General features: G+C 33.5%; 1 protein-coding gene across 3 annotated transcripts in view; it reads right to left on the reverse strand.

The window, feature by feature from the left end:
- The window catches only part of arhgap22 (Rho GTPase activating protein 22), a 44,995-nt gene that overhangs the window by 20,254 nt on the left and 9,936 nt on the right, over positions 1 to 14,805 (reverse strand). For 2 of the 3 annotated variants that reach the window (XM_056471314.1, XM_056471313.1), the window contains exon 3: positions 8,335 to 8,422. In XM_056471314.1, the coding sequence (XP_056327289.1) occupies positions 8,335 to 8,422 (88 nt within the window). Of the gene's footprint in view, positions 1 to 4,541; positions 4,752 to 8,334; positions 8,423 to 14,805 lie in introns of those variants that run through there. The other variant, XM_056471315.1, reaches the window with a different exon arrangement.

Consider the following 14,805-nt stretch of genomic DNA (forward strand, 5'->3'; position numbering starts at 1 on the left):
AGGTCAGAAATAATCATTCCGCATTTACAACACACTCTAATATCGGGTAATTTTGAATTCTCAGGATTTTAGATGGCCTTGCTGTCCCTTATCTGCTTCCCAAAGCCGCGTTTAACTGCTCACATCCACATTCTCCTAGTGTGCATATCCCAAACAATGATTTTACTATGACATTCAGCATATTTCCATGGGAAGGTCATGGATATGGACTGGTTATCAAATGAAGGACTGAAAAGTGACGTGCATGTTTAGCATTCCATTTGTAGAAAGAACCAAACAGTTTCATGCCTTGCAGCCCACCCTTTTATACATGATGCATTGTTCGAGATAAAACATGCACTTGGGAATTTCATCTCTTGGAGAGTTTTTACACATTTTCCTCACTGCACCATGTGTCACACATATCAGGGAATTAAAAAAGGGACATTTTTACAGAAAAGTTTAGGTCAAATAAACAAACAAATAAATAATCTTTATGTACTCTAGCCCTAAAGGGGTGAAAACTTGAATACTAAAATGGTTGGATATTGATTTTTAAGTATTTACTAGCAATATGTGTTCAAATTCAAATTTTAGTTTTATTTGTCTTTGGGCTCTAAAAATGTACAGGGTTTTTTTACTGGTTAAACGAGTGTTACAAATATGCCTTTAAAAAAACACAGTGTAATGTGTTTACACCTTAAATGAAATCACCCAGTAGGTGCGCAGTCAGCAGGTTTTTCTGTGGCTGCAGTGTGTCTTCTTTTCTCATGTATCAGAGAGAGACAGGAGGCAGAGCGAAGCCTGAGGCGCAGTGTGCGGTTTGGCCAGCGTTAGACTGGGAGAACATCCAGCTCCACAGGCCTGAGGCTTTATGATGAAGATCTTTTTTTTCAATCCAGCACTGTGCAGACAAACTTGCCTTTTAGAGGCGAAAGTCTGCATCTTAACTAAATGAGAAAAGGGACACCAAGGATGAGCAAAACTAATAAATAATAAAAATAATAATAATAATAATAATAATGATACATTCATTAATATTTTTTTTTCAGCTTAATCTCTTTATTAATCAGGGGTCGCCACAGCGGAATGGATGCCCCTCCAGCTGCAACCTATCACTGGGAAACACCCATACACTCTTACATTCACACACATACACTACAGCCAATTTAGCTTATTCAATTTACCTACACCGCATGTCTTTGGACTTATAGGGGAAACCGGAGCACCTGGAGGAAACCCACACAAACACTGGGAGAACATGCAAACTCCATACAGAAATGCCAACTGACCCACCTGGGGCTCGAACCAGCGACCTTTTTGCTGTGAGGCGATTGTGCTGCCCACTGTGCCACTGCGACGGCCAATAATAATAATAATAATAATAATAATAATAATTATTATTATTATTATTATTATTATTATTATCATTATTATTATTATTATTATGTGTTTTATGTTTGCTTAACAGATTAGTTTAGATTAGATTAGGCTTATTCAAATAAATATGCATCGATTGTTAATAGTTTTTAATTATCCATCTATCGATCCACCTGTCTGTCCTTCCATCCATCCATCCATCCATAAAAGATGGGAGTAACTAACTAAATACAAACTGCAATTGTCCCAAAATACTTATTAATTGTCATTTTATATCTTTATACTTTGCTACTATTCTTCATTTAACACAGGGGTCACCAATCTCGGTCCTGGAGGGCCGGTGTCCCTGCAGGGTTTAGCTCCAACTTGCCTCAACACACCTGGCTGGGTGTTTCAAGTATACCTAGTAAGACCTTGATTAGCTCATTCAGGTGTGTTTGATTAGGGTTGGAGCTAAAATCTGCAGGACACCGGCCCTCCAGGAACAAGTTTGGTGACCCCTGATTTAACAGTTTTACTTGTCTGCAAGAGGTTTTTCATTTAATTTAGTATGATCATGTACTGTATATTATTTTATATTTAAAAGCACTCATACAGTAAATATATAACTTTAAACATACATATATAATTTCTAGATATTTTTATATGTACAGGTTATATTAAAGTTTTATTTTTTACATAAATATGCTGAATGACATTGGAACTTTATTTTTTCCATATTTTGACATTTTATTTTAACAAAGGTTATTTGAAAAACTAAATACAGAGTAATTGCTTTTAACATGGAACATCTTTAACCTAGACTGTGTATAAATTCCACACAGACAGACAGAAAGCCTTTGCAAATCTCAGCAAGCACCTTAAAAGACTTTTTTACATATCTCAAATTATTCAAACTACACAAGATTTATTTTGCTTCAAACTTCAGACTGACTTCAAATTGTTTTAAAGAAATGCATGTCAAGCCATTTCAAGTCTGTCTTGACAAATCTTCTTTTTCTAGTTGCAGTGTTTTACCTGAACGTCTTTCAGACTTTACAGTCTAAATCTAAAACATTCAAAATAAAACAGTCAAGTTTAGAGAGGCCACAAACAAAACCTCATCTTCATCATTAAGTTCACTTTGTTAGGAAAAATAGAACTAACCTCTAATCGCTAGCACAATGTGACAATGATGTTTCAATTATTTTTGTACAACAGTTTGATCATGATAAACCTCTAAATCTTTGCCACAAATCCATTATCCTCCAAACAACTGCCATTTGGAAGCTCTTATCAGTCCTGTTGGTTTGGATGTTTGTCTCTTTGTGGGGCTGTTTTCTCTGGTTCTGATTATTGCTAATGTTGTGAGTCTCTGCTCTCCTGATGGGCCCTCATGAATACCACTGTCATAAAATCAACTGACCCCCAGTGGTTTCCTTACATTCTGACAGCCATTACTGTAGCTCTTCCTGTGTGGCAAGACCCAGAGAAGCTGTACTAAATCACAGAACTAAGGCATGTGGAAAAAATTGCTATAATGTATAAACTTGTTGCTACCATAATGCAAAAGAAAAAACACGAAGGCATACATAAAGACATGCACACACACACGCACACACACACGCACGCACGCACACACGCACACACACACACACAGTATATACATATAGGCACATATAATATATACAATTGCATTCAGATGTTTGGGTCTGTGAGGTTTATTCATTGTATTTTTTTGATTCTGGATTTTAAATAGAATTTTTACTGCAAAAATACAGTAATAGTTGCACTGTAGTTTATATTAATGTTTCCCGATGGTGCTGTTTTTACTGTGTTTTTGTTCAAAGTAATACAGCCTTGGTTAGTATAATAATATTTTTAAAAACATAGCTTAAGCCAAATCAATACAATGTGGGATGACAACGATTGCCATATATGATACGATTACGATATACCTTTCAGTTTACCATGATTTACAAGACATTGACTAAAATGTCATTTGGCCAAACACCTGCTTATATACTGAATTGTCAGTTTAGATCAAATATTATTTGATGACATATTAAAATAACTCCATTTAAGGATCACAGTGCAGTGCCAAAATAATAATTCATTGATATTAAAAATGTATACTTAGCTGCTGTCCTTCAAACCTCTAGGTTTTACCCATCTGTCAGCAAAAAACTTAAAAATCTAATAAAACTTTGTGCAATTCCTCATATTACTTATACATGTTTAAATACACAATATAACTATTTTTAAAAATATTTTTATTAAAACAGGTTAGAAGAATAAATATGCTGTTGAATTTGTACATAAAATGTGTATTAAACTGAATAACAGCATTATTTGTAACATCATGAAACATTATTTTACCCATATATAAGTTATCTGAAACAGTAAAGTACACACTTTACTTGCATTTAATATGTGTTCTATATAAAACCACTTTTTGAATTTATTTTGATGCACACACCAAAATGGGACGCCAACTTTGACCCATACTGTATATGCTTAAATATATTCTACAATCAACAAAAAGGCATGTTATTTTATTATTTCCAATTTTATTTTAAGCAATTAATTAAACATGTTTTGTGAAAACCTCAACATTTCTTTTATTTCTAGTTCTAAAATAAATTGAGTTTTATAGCATCATTCACTCATTCATTTGTTCATTCACTCATTCATTCATTTTCTTTTCGGCTTAGTCCCTTTATTAGCATCATGAAATGTATTATATTCGCAGACATCATCGTAACAGAATAATACCACAAAGAATCAGCTGAATTATCACATCACAGTCATCTAGAAACAAACTTAAAAGAGAGGAAGGAAAGGGTTAAAGTGTCAGTCTCACATCTGAGAGCATACGAACACCTTTCAGCATTGCTCAGGCAAAATTACAGGCCCTCACATTCACGCAACACTACTTCACCACCAGCAGCAGCAGCAGCTCCACTCCTCACAGCCTGCTCCAAAAATACACGCTCACAAAGCCACAGCTTCCTGGAGCTTTTTTCATGCGTTTGACACTCCAGATGTTACAGACCCTACAAGCCACAGCTGGAGCCAGCATAGATGATTTACAGGTTCGAGAACAAGCTCCCATCGTCCATAAATTCCTATTGTGCTATAAACGCCAATGGTTAAATCGATCCATACAAGTTGCCGAAGTTATGAGGAAAGCTTGTTCTTACCCTTCGCGTGAACGGATCGGTGTTCCTGCAGCTTGCGGCAACCGAGTCCCATGCTGGCACGCGGGCGCCAAAGAGGGCAGTGCTACAGATGTGTCATCCTAGTTACTGTACATATTTGGCTCTCCTGGAAGGTGAACATGCAATAAAGGTGTGTGCCGCCCGGGAGAATGCGATTAAGAAAGCATAAAAGTATGCATGGGATGGAAAATAAGCAGCACAAAAAATCAGAACCCCACCGTACCATCACTGCCACAAACCCGAAAAACAAGTCCTCCGTCTGCTTCATTGATTCATTCAAAAAAAGAGAACTTGTTGTGTTCTCCCTCTTTTTTTTCCCAACCTTTTTCTTCCCCGCCCCCCTGGTCTGTCAGACTCGCCCTCGCTCACCCTCATAGGCAGAGCCACCACAAGTGCTCATCTTTGCCAAACATTGCCCCCCCAAACACAAACAGACCTGGCTAATCAATCTGTGTGTGTGTGTGTGTGTGTGTGCGATGATGTGACTTCACATGAGGGGGGCGGATGAACATTTCTGCACGCACACATCTCTGCATGTTGCCTGGATCTTTTCCCCCTATTAAATCTAACGGCTTATTAATTAAAACTTCCCCCCCCCTTTGAAGACATTTCGGAGACCACAAGGGGCTTTATGTGCTACACAGATGCTTTTATTGCACATTGCCAGAAGGCTTTAGATCAGAGCTTTTAATGTACCAAAAGTGCAGTCTTCACAGACAGAGCGTGATGCTTCTGTAAAGACATGCTCGGATCAGACCTCTGTTCTGCAGTCTGCAGTCACGCTTTTGGGTTGAGAGCAGGCGTAAATAGAGCCATTGTTTGAGTGACTGGTATAAAGAGAGCAGGACTTGTGGAAAGCGGGTTTAGGTTGCTGTACATAACAAAACACCATTACATGGAGAAGCTCACAGCGTCCTACTTGAAAATGGATTATAGGGGTGACAATAATAGTGAAGTGTAAAAGAAGTATGTATAAATGGAGGCCTGTGTTGAATCCCAACAACTAATGCGCACTTCATTCTCAGCAGAAGTTGCCAAGACTTGCCTTTGTTTGGCCTTTTTTTAAAAGCTATTCTTTCTCTGACTGCTAAGAAGTGAGCAAAGACTCTCACAGACAGGGGATTTGGCTCTTTATTTGCGTATTAACTTAATTTTAATAATCTGGGATGCAAGACCACCAAGACTCATCACAGTTGTTTTGTGTCCACCCTTCATGGCAAGTTATCAATGAATAATCAGTTTAGTTTTTACACAAATATGGAAAAAAGTGTCATTTTCAAGCTTGACAGTTTATTTCATTTGTTTAATTTAAGTATGAATTATATAATTAGTTGCAATTGACTAAAAACGGTGATATTGTGAAATATTTTTACAATTTAAAATGAAAAATATTTAGTCTTTAGTGTTTTATTTAAGTTATTATTGTTATACTTGAACATACTGTACTTACGTGTTACATACAAGTTGCTTCATATAATTTCATATGGAGACATGCTTGAATGTATAGATTTTTAAGTATGTGTTTTCTATGATATTGGAAAAATTGGATGTTGCAATGCTTTGTTTTTCATTAATATATATTGCGATATGAATACAATTTCACCAGACTTAAATAGCTCTGTTTGGTAAGAATTCTGGTATAGAAATTAAATAACCAAATGTAAAATGGCCCTCTCTTCATTGAATAAATAATAATATATTTTTAAAATAAAGTTACAAATGCCTTAAAACGCATGTAAATGATAATATTTTGCTCCATTATGGGAAAAATCTTCAATGACTGTGGTTCCTGATCAACTATAATCCCATTTCAACATTGCAGATCCTGCAATTTGACTATTGTGAATACACACATTGCAATATCGATGCTAAAACGATATATTGTGCAGCCCTAATGTGTGTAAATGGTTCAATAAAATAAAATTTCAGCAATAATAATAACATTTCTTAATTTGCAATGTAAATTGAATTTTAATGAATTTTGAAATGTAATTTATTCCTGTGATAGCAAAGCTGAATTGTCAACAGTCATTCCTTCATAAATAATAAACAATTTTAGTTCAAACATTAAGTTCTCAAATCAAGATATATTGAGAAGCAAAATGATAAGATAAAAAGTCCTGTTTTTTGAGAAATTTATAAAAAGAAATGCAATAAAATTAATAAATCAGCTGTCTTTATCAAGCAAGTCACTTTAAGCAAATGTTTTGATATGTCTGTAAGATACACATTTTTGAAATGATTAACGTCATGACTCATTGAATGTGATGCACTTTCTGCTTTGATTTAAATCTTTTTACAGCCATTATATGCGGTGGAGTGAATTGACTTGAGATATTTAAAAGACCTGCAGAAACCCTGTTAACGTCATTTAAAATCACAATCTTATGCATCATATAAATTTCACTTGTCTTCACTGAATTTGAGGTAAATTATTATTTTAATCCCCTCCTCCACCATTACAAAAAAATGTTATGACCTCACAATCTTTCAACAAAAAAGTAAACAAAATTAATGATTTATTCTTTTTATTCTTTTCTTTTTAATTCCATCATGTCCTTCTTCATGCTTTGATTTCACTTCAGCATGAAATCATGAAATTAATTATGACGAGTCATTGGAAAGAATATGGACACCTTGGACTTGAATGCTATGTGAAGCCATGTGTTAGCGTATAGGTTGAACTTTTATGTTCAGGTTTGATTGCTGTAGCAACAGCTTGTGATATTTACTTGTTGTAAATGGAAGAATTTTCTCATCAGTCATTTTACGACAAAGACGATAGAGAAAGTCTAAGCGTTGCTAGGCATTTTAATGAAATATCACAGTGAAGCAGCAAAGACAACAGCATTTCACTATAAGATCACCAAGGCCAACAGTAGTCTTGACCAAAATGGATGCATGAGGTTCATAATGCAAAGGGAGCATGAGGTTAATAATGCAAAGGGATTTTTAATATAGTATTTGTTCTGTGGATGGAAATAAAATGTTAAAAGTTGTAATATTAAATATTATTAGTAATATTTACAAAATTCCATACAAAAATACTTCAAGTCTTTATAATGTTTTTAAATCAATTTATAATATAGTAAAAAGTATAAAAATGCAATGTATTATTAGCATAATAACAACATTTGAATTAATGATTCGATGCGAACTTAAGCAATTGGATTTTTTGTCTAATTGGATAATCATTCTATAATGTCATACATTTATGACCTTGAAATAATGTTAAAATGTTTAATATTCATTAAATGATGTACTCTTTTCTTTTTGTTTTATTACTATTATTTATATTAATATATATATATATATATATATATATATATATATATATATATATATGTTTATTATACTTATTTTTATTGTTAATCTTATTTTATTTTCTATAATTGTATTTTACAATGAAAAATGTTCAATGTGATCCCAGACTTTTGGACCTCACAGTAGGTGGACAGCATTTTGCACATGAATAGATTTTAGTCCTCCCAAATGTCCTTCGTGTCTCCTCAGAGGACGCCTCATGCCCTCTAGTGATTAACTCCTGTAATGAGGAAGCTGTATTTCATCAGTAACCATATGCAAAGCTCTTCTTTACAGCCTGCAAGCACAGAGCCTTGTTTGTTTCTTGCTTTGCCTAAATATCCCCCCTTGAGTGACAAACAGTATGAAATACAACATTCACATATGATATCCCGATGCCACAAAAGCTTTAAAAGACTTATTAAATCAGACCACAGAAGATTTAGGTAGATTTAATTACTGTATCTCCTACCTGGAACTATTTCAAAAAGATGCCGCCCGGGTTCATCAGGATTGGCTGTCAGCTCGTTGACTTGACTACCCTGCAACGGGATACATCCCTGGAGGAGGAAAAAAAAAAAGACTTTAAACAGTGAAAAGAGCTCCGATGGGCACATTCTGTCTCCTACTGTGCCTTTCACTAATGCAACTTTTGATAAATATGAGCAAAGAAGGCTGAGAAAAATCGCTTTGTTGTTTAACCTCACAATGTTACCTAAACAAACTGATCTCATTGAGAACAAACAATTGCAAGCACTGTTTTATCAAAACTAGTATATTTGTTAAATATACATGGAACAATTGTTGGCACACAGACTTTTAGTACACCTGGGTAAATGTTATAAATATAACACATAAGCCAAGCTCACTCATTAATTCAACACAATAGAGAAGACCGAAGAACAGAGCTTCAAAAAGATTGCTGAGTTTCACAATATAGGAGGTAGCTATAAGAATACAGCAGAAATACCAAAACAATGCCTATTTCTACCATTGGGGCAATAAAGGAAATTCCAGTCAATTGTACAGTAAGTGTTATGAATGTTATGGCCAGAAAATCTCCAAAAATCACCATCAGAACAATGAGAGAAATTCCATTGTAAGTGTTCCAGTCAGTTAAGAAATACCAAACAATGCCTATTTCCACCCTCAGGGCTATAAAAGAAATTCCAGTCAATTGTACAGTAAGTGTTATGAATGTTTCGGCCAAAAATCACCGTCAGAGCAATTAAAAAAATTCTATTGTAAGTGTTCCAGTCAACTGTAAGTGTTTAGAAATACTATCATCAGGGCAATAAGAGAAATTCCAGTCAATTGTACAGTAAGTGTTATGAATGTTACAGCCAAAATTGTTATGGGCAAAAATTCTCCAAAAATCACAGCTGGAGAAATGCAGAAGTAAATTGGGTTTTGAGGTCAAAAAATCTCCAAAACTCTATAATACAATGTCATTACATCACCACAAACCGTTTGAAAGGGTTAAAAGAAAAAATCCTCTACTCTCAACTTAAAAAGTTCTAAAGGAGCGTAAATATAGCATACCCTCCACTAATTTAGTTTTTTGTTAATATTTTGTGCAAAAGCTCAAGTAAGGGATAATGTGAAGTTAAAGTCAGAATTATAGCCCTCCTATTCATTTTTAATTCTTTTATTTTTGTCCCCAGGTTCTGTTAAAGAGAGAAAAGACGTTTTCAACACATTTGTAAACAAAATACAATATTTTTCATTATTATTTAGTAAGAAATTAGTTTAGATCATAGATTTAGTTTATTATAGTTTTTAAACCTTTTAAAACATTTGTTTATTTTTTTTTATTTTCAAGACGTTTATGTTGGGAAAAAGTGTATGGATAGAGCTTGCTTGTTTTACACAATATTTAAAATATTTAGCTAAGTAATAAAATTTGAAATATTTTAATTGTTTATTATTAATGTATTATTATTATTAAATTATAATTTTTTTTTCATTTAAAAAAATCTTTAGCCTTTAGCGCTTTATGAGTCTAAAATTTCATTTATAAGTCTTAAAAATGTCTTAAAGTCTTAAATTTAACTCGTCAAAACCTGCAGAAACCCTGTACTAGTATTCAACTTAAAGTGCAATTTAAAGGCTTAACCAAGTTAATTAGGTTAATTAGGCAAGTCATTGTAAAACAGTGATTTGTTCTGTAGCCAACTAAAAAAAATGCTTAAGGGGGCTAATAATAGTGACCTTAAAATTGTTTTAAAAAATGCTTTTATTCCAGTCAAAATTAAACAAATAAGAAAAAAATTTATTGGAAATACTAACATTTTTCTTGCTCCATTAAATATCACTTGAGAAATATTTGAAAAAGAATCAATATTTCACAGGAGGGCTAATCATTTTCCCCTCAACTGTACATGTTGGACAGAAGACAGAAGTTCTTTATAGTGTGCGAAAACAACAAGCTAGATATACAACATCCCGCTTGTTAAACCGCTACTTGCCACAAAACTAAACAGTTAGACACAAACATTGATCTAATAATTAATTAACTTTTTAATTAAACGTAAAACTGACAGAAACAAAAACGGCTGAATTATTCCTACACCAATTTACTTATTATTCAATGACAAGATGACACCAAAATAAGTCAAAAACCGTGGCTGAAAGGATAACAGTATAAATGTAATATGAATGTATCCACACTGAAAAAAGTGTTGCATGCAAAACTGTTGCACACAATTTATTTGTGTTGAATTTAAACAAACAAATTAAATTCAGCAATGTTCAACTTATTTTGTTTGTTTAAATTCAGCTTAAATAAATTATTTACAACCACTTAACGTAAAAAAATTTAGTAAATCCAAGGAATCAACTTTGAATAATTTTTTTCAGTGCACTTATGGTCAAGATGTTTTAAAGTAATCGGATGAGCCTGTTTTATTCATTTTTAGCAGTTGTTATCTTGGAATACCAATAGCTTTGGAATGTCATGATTGTAAATTTAGAAGTATTTAAGAAAGCAGAAAAAAAACCACTAAACAATAAAGACATTACCAAGGGTGCCCATATTAGTGGAGGGCATGCAATATTCATGCTGCCTTAGAACTTTTTAACGTTTTACGCCACGAAAGCATTAGCTGAATGAACAATTTCTCTTCAGGGATAAATAGAGATTAGTATTTCATTAGGCTATTTAATTTGTTAATTGATTCGCAGTGCTAATAATGGCCTGCAAGGCTCACCTTCAAGACAGATAAGGCGGTGTGGGATTATAGCTCTCTGTTGTTTGCCTGGCCCAATTTTACGCTGTAATCAGCAATGCTGAGTCATGCATAATTAGACCCAACCACATTCAAATCATAAATTATGCACCAGCCTCCTTTAGCTCATCCTCCATCCTTCGCTGGCCCAGCATTAACACAGCAACGCTCAACTAAAATCCCAGTTTAAATGACATTTCAGAGGGAATGCATTGGAAGGGGAAACGCTTATAGGGTTACCCGCTCAAATGCAGGCTGGGCAAATTTCTGCGGTGGAGATTGAATTTAGCTAGGGTTGGAGATGGGGTGGGGGTGGAGAATTACAGGCAGTTTATGGGCTCCACAATTGAAGGATGGATGGATCTGAGCGGGTGCTATTCGATGAGGAAAGTCAGGCTGCATTAGAGGCCACAGGTCAGCCGCTCTGGATCCGCTAAATGCTTTGACTTACACTACAGCCAAGCAGGAGGGCAATGTGTTTCCAGATTAGTTTGTCAGGCTAACAGCATGCTGATGTCATCCTAGTGTAATGGAGACGGCGGAGGATATACTGTACTGTAGCTGAGCTGGCAGGGGAGAAAGAAGCACTGGCATAAACTACAGCTGAAGTCAGAATTATTAACCCTCCTGTTAAATTTTAATTCTTTTATATTTTTCCCCAAGTTTTGGTTAATGGAGAGATTTTTTTCTAAACATAATAGTTTTAATAACTAATTTCTAATAACTGATTTATTTTGTCTTTGCCATGATGACAGTAAATAATATTTTACTAGATTTTTTTTAAGATACTAGTATTCAGCTTAAAGTGACATGGCTTAACTAAGTTAATATAGTTGACTAGGCAGATATTTGTTCAAATGTATTTAGCAGTTTTTATTCTTTTTGTGCAACAAAATATAAAGATCATATTTTGTACAATTTTTGCAATATCGAGTATTTTTTGAAATATGTTTTTATAATTAAGGTACAGTAATTCAAAAGCGTTTAATGCAGTGGTAGGGAACCTATGGCTCGCGAGAAAAATATGTAGCTATCCAGCTGTCTCCCTTCAATAATATTTCACATATGTCACTAGAAATCAGTTTCAATTCCCTTTTTTATTGTCATTTTTTACAGCAAAATGAATAAAAAGTTTAAAATGAAAGCATGTTTCAGCCAATGGATAAACTTGCATTGCAACACTAATAAAGGGCAAACATCTCATGTTTTTCTGGTAACCTCACGCCCATAAATTTAAACAACATTTGAAACAACATGGCGGGGAAAAAATCTATAAATTGACCTTTCTTCATTCATGGATTGCTCAACATGTGACGCTTCATATTTGTTTATTTTTGAGTTGTGCATGGACATACATTTTGTTTATATATACAGTTGAAGTCAGAATTATTAGCCCCCCTGTTTATTTTTTTCCCCAATTTCTGTTTAACAGAGAGAAGATTTTTTTCAACATTTTTAAACATAATAGTTTTAATAAATCATTTCTAATAACTGATTTATTTTATCTTTTCCATGATTACAGTAAATAATATTTGACTAGATATTTTTCAAGACACTTCTATACAGCTTAAAGTGACATTTAAAGGCTTAACTAGGTTAATTAGGTTAACTAGGCAGGTTAGGGTAATTAGGCAGGTTATTGTATAACAATGGTTTGTTCTGTAGACTATCGAAAAAATATATAGCTTAAAGGGGCTAAAAATTTTGACCTTAAAATGGTTTTTAAAAAATTTAAAACTGCTTTTAAAAGCTGGCAAAATAAAAAAAATCAGACATACTGTGAAAATTGCTCCTTGCTTCGTTAAACATCATTTGGAAAATATTAAAAAAATAAAAATTCAAAGGGGGGGCTAAAAATCTGACTTCAACTGTATATACCTATACATATTTATATATACACCCCAATGGCTCTTAAAAAATGCATCTCAAACTTTGTTAAAAAAAGGTTCCTGACCCCTGGTTTAATGTTTTCATCTCTTTAATGCTAAACAAAACATTGGAGCAACATAATGTAATATTTTAAAGCTTAAAACAGCTGAATTCTATTTTATTTTATTTTAAATGTAATTTATTCCTCTTATGGAAAGCTAAATGTTTTTTTTAAATGGTTAAATCCTAGTCTACAGAATATGTTCATAAATTATTCATTTAATTTATTTATTTTGTATTAATTTAAATAAATTTATTTTGCTTAGTCCCTTTATTAATCCGGGGTCACCACAGCAGAATGAACCGCCAACTTATCCAGCTTATGTTTTACGCAGTGGAAGCTCTTCCAGCTGCAACTCATCACTGGGAAACATCCATATACTCTCATTCACACACACACACTACGGCCAATTTAGCTTACCCATTTCACCTATAGCAGTGCTTGACGCTTACTTTTTTAAGAAGGAGCACATGCGCTCCTAAGTTAAAAAGTTTAGGAGCACATTAAAGAATTTTAGAAGCGCAGTGAAAATGTATAAAGTAAATAGTGTTTTTGCCTTATAAATGTACTCGAGGAGATCTTTAATAGCAAAGCAGTTTCATTCATTTGAATACAATAAGTACACTAGGTTTTATTTCACTGTAACTGCAGCTTAAATAGTATTTAATAATTATTTATAATTTAAGCTGCATTATAGTAGCGGTCCACAGCAGGACTGGGACCAAATTGCTCTAATGAAGGCCTCTCTAAACTGATCTGAATCAAGTCTTCTGTTATGGACATGCCTAGACAGCTTCTTGTTCAATTTTTATCCAGTTTTGAGCTGAAAAAATATCTTTCACAGTGGGCAGCAGAAATAGGGAGTTATTATTAAGGTATAAAAATGTGCAGTATCACATAGTTAATGCAAACATTCACATGACCAGAGCGAATTTAGTCTGTGTTTGTATCATAAGAAGATTATGGCTGTATCAATGGTCCCAAACAAAACATTATTAACTTTATTATAATATATATTTTATATATTATTATAATAATTTACAATATTTGTTTTAATATTAAGTTCTGATTGTGATGCTTTCTCAAAAATATTGCTGGAGTGCAAGACAGAACATTTTATTCTGTCAAAATGATATATAAGTAAAGTGAGTGAGAAAGATACAAGGATTCAAGTACAACTTAATCTCTTGATAGAAATTAAACCTTAAACCCTGTTTTCATAAGATAGACAATGCATTAAAGACATCCATATTGCAGTTGAGTGCAACAAATTGAATGTGTTCAGTGCTTCCCACAGGTCTGAAATATACTTGCGGTGGTGGCTAGATTGAAACACATTTTCCTCATGGTGGATAAAATAATGTGACTTTCAAGAATATTTCTATTTAGCAGAAATTATTTTATTTGCATAATATATTACACAGATCAAACCCAAGTAATACCTTCTTTTCTATTAAACGTTGATGGCTCTTAGCAACAGAATAATTTTTTATTCTGTTATTATTAATTTTTCTTATATCTGACAAATTTATAAAAAGTTCAGTATTTAACACCTTTTACATGACACAGTTTCTTTCAGCGTGTTTATGTGAAAAAACATTCGAAATAAAAAATAAGAAATCCACTATTTTACTCTTAGAGTCATGTCCATGACTGAAAGGTAAAATCTGCTCTCTCTCTCTGCTGTACTGTTGGTGCTGCTAAGAGATTGAGTCGCATCGGCCAAAGTTTGCGTATAAAGTAATGCAAAAACACATTCAGTTAACGACATATATCGAAAGCGAAA

The sequence above is a fragment of the Danio aesculapii genome, chromosome 13 (assembly GCF_903798145.1).
Source record: "Danio aesculapii chromosome 13, fDanAes4.1, whole genome shotgun sequence".
Taxonomy (NCBI): domain Eukaryota; kingdom Metazoa; phylum Chordata; class Actinopteri; order Cypriniformes; family Danionidae; genus Danio; species Danio aesculapii.